General features: G+C 35.5%; 1 protein-coding gene across 1 annotated transcript; it reads right to left on the bottom strand.

Annotated features, from left to right (window-relative positions):
• Positions 1 to 1,483: 1,483 nt before the first annotated feature.
• LOC113774798 (zinc finger A20 and AN1 domain-containing stress-associated protein 8-like) lies at positions 1,484 to 6,240 on the bottom strand. Its single transcript, XM_027319421.1, has 4 exons — positions 6,094 to 6,240; positions 5,885 to 5,961; positions 2,112 to 2,666; positions 1,484 to 2,039 (listed from the first exon to the last, which is right to left on the bottom strand). The coding sequence occupies exon 3, from the start codon at positions 2,652 to 2,654 to the stop codon at positions 2,136 to 2,138; it is 519 nt and encodes a 172-aa protein (XP_027175222.1). The 5' UTR covers positions 2,655 to 2,666; positions 5,885 to 5,961; positions 6,094 to 6,240; the 3' UTR covers positions 1,484 to 2,039; positions 2,112 to 2,135.
• Between the last annotated feature and the right edge of the window lie 878 nt (positions 6,241 to 7,118).

Raw genomic sequence — 7,118 nt, 5'->3', positions numbered from 1 at the left:
TTAGATTATAACAATTTCAAAGAATTAAATTTTGAATAATTATCCTCATTAAGATACAATTTTGAGGAAATGATACCTAAAACGACATAAAAATTTGCTAAACTCCATCATTCCCTATTCCCACCTTATGCAATAGTGGTGCATAATTATATATTTTTCCACTGAGGAGGTTTTTGTCTTATAGTTGAAGTTGAGACTTCAAGATATAGAAGTTCTGGGTTTAAATCCTCTCTCTCTCTTTCTACTTCTTCAATCTCACCCTTCCATACTAAATTTTTTTTTTAAAAAAAAAAAAAAAGATTGTATCGTTCCTTTGCCCTTTAGCCACATTTTTCTTATCTCCTTTTTTTTCACTTAAAAGCAAGCTAGATAGGACTAACTAATGCATCCAACTTGATTCATCCTTCCACCCTAACTGTTGTAGTGTGTAAGCATGATTGTGAAAAAATCGATCCATGACAATGAATTTGTTTTGACATACCTGCTTAATTTGGAAAGTACAAATTTGTAATCCTAGGCATGGTTAATTTAGGCCTGAAGTCATGTCCACTTGACTGGGAAAAATAAAAATTGCAGTAGAACCTGTAATAGTTCAATTAGGTAAAACCATCCCTTCTGTGGTAATCAGTTCACTTAACAACCACATTTGAAATTGCATTTGATTATAGGGTTTTTCTAACGAGCACTCGTTAAACACCTAAAATCTATTAACAACCTAAAACCATTTCTAACTGCATTTGATCATGAAGTTTTTTAAAGGAGCGTCCATTCTCGTTAGTACACCTAAAATTTATTAGACTTATTATATGTATACACATACCAACAAATCTTTCTTGTATTTATACACTTCTCTAATTAATCTTACTTTTCCCAAAATCTAATACCTAAAGCACATTTTAACGAGTATCCAATGAATACTTATTTAGTCAACCCTTAACCATGACATCCTATCTTACCTTTTTCCCTGTCCAGAGTCATACCTCATAGAAAGGACCCAAAAAAAGAGATTGTGACAGCCTGTCCAATTCTTGCAGCAGGATTCCAAATAGCCAAACTTTTTAATAGTATAACCCTTTCCCAAAATTCTTTAAACTTTTTAAGTTTTTATTTTTGATAAAATTGAGGGCAGAGAATTCGAACATAACACCTCAATATCAGGTCAATCTCCTTGCCAAATTGGCTAACCGTTTGAATTGCAATTTTTTGTTGTAAAATTTTTAGTAGAAACTTCAAATCCAAGAGACCAAAGCGTCTGGGGTCACAATCACTAGTAATCATAAATACTCGCGAAGATCTTCGGGAAATTTGTGAACATTGACCGCGTATAAAATTACTTCTAAGAGAAGGAAAACTCCAGTCCTCCTAAACCCGTGCTTACCAGAGTCATGTACACACGCACATTTCCTCATTGGAGGAGGAGCTTGCAGCCTTGAACGTTACAATAAAGAAAGACTAGTAGGATTTTCTAAACAATAATGGAGCATTCTTGGGAACATCTTCTCCTGTATCAATCTCAGAAGAAACACTTTGGGAAACCCCCAAAAAAAATTAAAAAAAAAAACACATTGAAGAAAGTAAATAACAGGTTGTAGAGAGCCACTAAAAATGATAACTCAAACGTGATGGTTCTTAGGCTCAAAAAAAAAAAAAAAAAAAAAAAAAAAGAAACGTGATGGTTCTTCCTTGTATAGCAGAGACAAACATCTATACACATCTAGCATTATGTCTGGGTTTCCCAATACGCAGGGACATACAGCAGATGAATATTTTTCCTTTTCAATTTCCCTCTTTATCTTTCTTAGCATTCCCCACTTCTTGAAGAGCTCTTAAAGCATGCTACATTTGCATTAAGATGACAGAAATGAAAAAGAACCAGAAGGACAAATTAAACATTGCACAAAGACATCCACCAAGCCTGCACAAAGAACTAAGATACTGGAGCAACCCAAGCAATAGTAGCCAGTACAAAAGGATGGACTTCCAAAGTTCACCAGAATGCAAAGATGCCCAAATCCTTATGCCTTACACCTTCAGCAATGCTGCAGCAAACATAATAAGACCAGTGGTCAATCTATAACAAAATGCAAAGACATAGGACAAAAGATGCGTACCTCACAATGCTTCAGTTGGTAACTTTAGATCTTATCCAGCTTTTCTGCTTTGACAACAGGATTTGCTCTGGCTATTGCATCCCGAGCAGCATTGCGATAGTCAAATGGGCACTCATGCTTATCAGAATAGCGATGCACAGCACAGAAAAGATTTCCACATCTGCAGTTAAAACCAGTTAAACCCACACGTTTGTGGCAAGTGGTGCACCTGTTTGGCCCCTCTTTCACCTTCACCTCTGAGCCCAGCCCAGCTAAAACATTAATCGATGCTTGAGTAGAAACTGCTTCCAAGTCCACTGGCATAACCTGTATAGGCAAAGCACCAGTAGCCACAGGCTCCTTCCCATTGTTAGTTGAGCTGCCATTGACAATATTCTCAATTGATGAAGCTGCAAGCTTGGCTTGCTCCTGCTTCAAGATCATCTCTTTGTGGCACTTAGAACACATATTCATGGTCGCTGCACTACCAAAAAATCCACAATTGTTAATGCAAAGAATTGGCCCTTCTGGAGCTTGGCAGCCTGTCTCTTTTGAGGATTCCATTAGGTAAATATCCTGAGGAAGAACAAAATAGGAAGTAAACCAAATGATTTGAGTAAATGAGAACTTAAGGCATACATTTCTAGAAAACACATAGCCATAGCTCTATACTGATTATTGAATGTTGCAGTGCTCTAACTAGTTGCATCTCTAGGCAATTTTCAAAGACTGCATTGCAAATGAAGCCTACTGAATTCACCAAAATGCAGAAGTATACTTGACATACTAACTAACTCACCAAAGACAAAGGATACATAACACAGTAAAATTGCTTAATATACTAAATCGGCAAAGACCTCCGGATATGTAGGGCTTCAAGACAACTGAAACGTGTTCTACATCTAATAGACCAAGAGAAAAATCTGAAGATCTCCCAAGAACATACACAGTCATCTTAACATTATGCACAAGGAAAACATAAAGAAAGCATATCTGTATTAAGTATCAGAGAAGTGACCAAATTCATCTCTTAACTTAAGAATTTGTACTACAGCAGTTCCCAACTATGTTGCAGTTCAATCTAATTAGTACAAAATTCAGGGAAGACAGCAAAATATGACAGCATGCTCAAATTACATAGTCACATAACAAGGTTTTTTATGCTGTTTTAAGTTTCAACTATGTTTCTCATTTTACTACTTCAATAAAGCATAAACCCTTTTATTACTTTTCCACTAATGCCCTTACCCCCATGTTGCTACTTATGCATAACATGCCATTAATAACCCATTATCTACCAATTCGAGTCAGCTCCCCCTTCAACTTTCCCATCACCTTTACTAATCCTTTTTTTTTTTTGGGCTTTTGTCAAATTGCACATTATGCCTTTTTCACAAGTCAGACAATTGAGTTCCAAAATGGTGCCGGACTGGAAGCATATTTTTCTTCAATTATTCCAGACTCATTTAAAAGTTTTAATTGTCTTAGACTTGCTTTAGCTCAGTCTTCTATCAGATAGCTAGGCCTTCCTAGTTGTCTAGCTATATATTCTGCAAAAATATTTGGGTTTCCCAATTTTGTAATTGCTGTTCTATTTTTAATTATATCTTCCAGCCTAAGGATTAGGGCTTAAGTTAAATTAGGACTTTGAAACAGGAAAGGAGTCTGTTAAAACTTGATTCAGTTCTATTTCAGTTTAGTTTTAGTTGAACATTTTCAGAGGATTTCGGAAAGTTTCGTCAACATTTTAAATCTATCAACAGCTATTGCACCCAACCTCAACCCCATCCCCACCCCCCCCCCCCCCCAAAAAAAAGGTTAATTTTCACTGACAATTTGTCATAATTCTTTTCCAAGAACAAATCTTTCCAGACTATCCTTCTACTGCACAACATGTCACAAACCAACCATCTTACACAAGGATGATATACAACAAACTAACAAATACTGATATTTGAAAGTTAAAAGAAAAGCAATCTACAAAGCTCAAAATTCCAAGAGTAGTTTATAGAATTTTTTCCGACAGATACCGAACTTGGAGAATGTGAGTAGACCATTACGATGCTTTCCTGCACATTGTGTGCCCACTTGACAGAATTCCATTCATAATCAGCTCAATTATGAAACTGATTATGACAATATATTTTGTTAGATACAAGTCAAGGCTACAAGAACAGAAAAGTTACCCATCAACTAACTAATGATCAAAACAGACAGCAAAGATCATGTGTCCACAAAACCACATCATCCGCCAGATACCCCCCACCATCTTTTCCCCACAAGGCCAAAAAAGAGGGCAATTTCATGAATAGCTCCTTCAAGGGCTTGCGATAAAGGATAAGATGTTTGACCCAATTGCCACAAACCCATATGGATAAAACATCACAATAGCAGCAAAGCTTGAAAAACAATGTCAAGAAGACAAGGCTCCTCATTTGAGTGTCCTATCATCAGTGAAGTGTAAGATTTTTCTAAATCTATCTTGACCATCATGAAGACAAGCACAAGCAAATGCAGATGGCTCTTGGTACGAGACAAGTGCCTCGTAGAAGATATAATATCAATGAAAAGTTGGAGAGGATTTTGTGAGATCCTACAACAAAACTTGCTTTAGGCAGCTAGAGTTTGACCTGGTGTGTGTCAGAGACTGTTTAGGAATGCTTTCTAAAGCTGGAGGTTGTTCAATATAAAGGGCAAAGAATCTGCTGCCCAGGAGACAGACCATTCTACAATGTATGGATAGTGAACAAAAGCGCCTTTCAGGTAAAGTCAGAGGAGAAAAGTCATCCAAACAATATCCTTTCTAACAAGTTATGTTGAACAAACAAGAATTATCCGTCAAATCATTCTTAGCTTTCAGAGAGGATTTGCTTCACCACAGATGGATGCAATACCTGCTATAAACAGCAGGGAACCCATCCGCGTCCTCGATAAAATTTGCCTTCTTTTCACCCCTCCTCCCAGGGGTGGTTGAGTTGTAAACTACCACCTCACGCATCTAATTGCAAGAAAAATCCAAATCTAAAGTGTTCTTGATGAGGAGGCCCCTTAGATTAGTGAGGTATACCCCATACATGACCCCCTGCCCCTGCATTTCATGTCGTATGAATCTATGAGGACTCCCTAGCTATGAATCTCCCTATTATGTGTAATGCCACATAAGATACTTCAACACTAACACCAATTATCCTCAAGTCAAGATCGAGTGAGAGATCATAAATCAAGAAGGCCACCATAGAAGCCTAAAAGTTACTTAATTGAATACTTTGATGATTGAACACTCAACAGAATTTAGACTGAATATTGTCCACAGTCTACCAACAGTTGAAAACAGCTAAATAAAGTTAAGCTGAAGGTACACTAAAGATACACTGAGCATCATTTAAAATATCCAACTATACAAATTTAAATTACGCTAAGAACACAGCTTGGCAGAAGTTCAACAGGATACAGACAGTCAAATTACATCAAACTAGCAATAATCCACAAAGATACTTAACCACATAGCCCCCACCCTAAACATAGTAGAAAATCTTTCCTAACTAACCAAATTCACAACAAAAAAAAAAAAAAAACGAAAGATCAAAACTTTTCACCCTTTAACAATAGCACAACATATTTCCAACTAATTTTGGACAAGAAAAGAACAAAGTACAACAAACCCACCAAAGAATTTCATTCTTTTGCATATTGATACATGATCATTCACCCGGAAAAGGGAAAACAATCCACTTCTGCTACAACAGCAATTATTGACCTAATACTAGTATAAGAACAGCGCAAACAAACCTCACCTATGATTCAACAAATTTGAAGGAACTTTGGCCGATCTTGACGCGCAAAATCGAACCAGATGTTAATTCCCGAAACCCTTCACCCACAAAAAGGAAAACAATGAACAGGAAAAAATGAATTAAAATTCAAAAACCTTCATATCAAAATCATGGAGGATTGAAAAAACAATAGAGATGATAAACAAGGGATGAATATCATTCAATAGTACCTTAAATTAATTAAAATTAGAAAATAAGAGATAATAATCGCAGAAATCGAGAGGTGAAGGCGAAGAAAGAGAGCGTGTGGAGAGAGAAAATCGAAAGCAAAGACAGAGAAAAAGAGTTGTGTGGGTTTGGTTTAATAATTGCAAATTCGGTACTCGATGCCTGTACGTATATAAGAAGCCTGATACTGAAGACAAAAAAATTAGGGGGTAAAAAATGATAGGCCCGATCTTGGCCCACTCAGCCCAGAAAAGGGTCCGAGCCTCATGAAAAGCTCGACACGGTACAGTTTGAACCTAAATATATGACCCGAGAGTTAATTGTAAACTGATTGTAGACTACACTAAATTGAAAATTAAGTCCCATTAAATTTTGACCCTAATTATATATTTATTTACTATCATATAAAATATCTTGCTTTTAAACGTAATATATTACATATGGATAAAATACAAAAAAACCCCATGTGATTACGTTAACCTACGGACAAGTCTCTTATGGTTGTTTCAAATCATACATTTTAGACGTTTATGGTTTGAACTAATTTGAAATATCAACAGAAATCATCAAAACTAATGGAGGTGGATGAAATGGCACAATTACCCTAATATATATAAGCAATAAAAAACCTTTTAACAACCATCTTATTAAGCAAACTTATGAAAAAATCCCCTATGGTTAAACCAACCTACAAAAAAACCTCCTATTGTTATATGTTGCTTTTATTTATTTATTTTGTGTATAGGAATAAGGAAACTTGTATTTGAAAGGTTTTATTTATTTATTTTATGTATAGAGATAAGGTAAGTTTTATTTGGAAATTTTTATTTATTTATTTTATGTATAGAAATAAGGTGAGTTGTATTTGAGAGTTTTGGGTTGTTTTTGAAAATTTTATGAGTTCTAAGGCGTTTAATAGGTATATTAGCTAAAAAATTGAATTAAAAAATTATTTTCCATGTTAAGGAACCTCAAACTTGTTATTTTAAATGATTTTTGTCGATTTTTCACATTAGTTCAAACTACG

Source organism: Coffea eugenioides, chromosome 6 (genome assembly GCF_003713205.1).
Source record: "Coffea eugenioides isolate CCC68of chromosome 6, Ceug_1.0, whole genome shotgun sequence".
Classification (NCBI taxonomy): Eukaryota; Viridiplantae; Streptophyta; class Magnoliopsida; order Gentianales; family Rubiaceae; genus Coffea; species Coffea eugenioides.
Note: the sequence above shows the minus strand (reverse complement) of the source record. Positions and strands in the feature narration are given on the sequence as shown.

What these genes read in the sequence shown, in the direction of transcription:
- LOC113774798 (XM_027319421.1), bottom strand. Translation starts at nt 2,654, where the DNA reads ATGGAATCCTCAAAAGAGACAGGCTGCCAAGCTCCAGAAGGGCCAATT.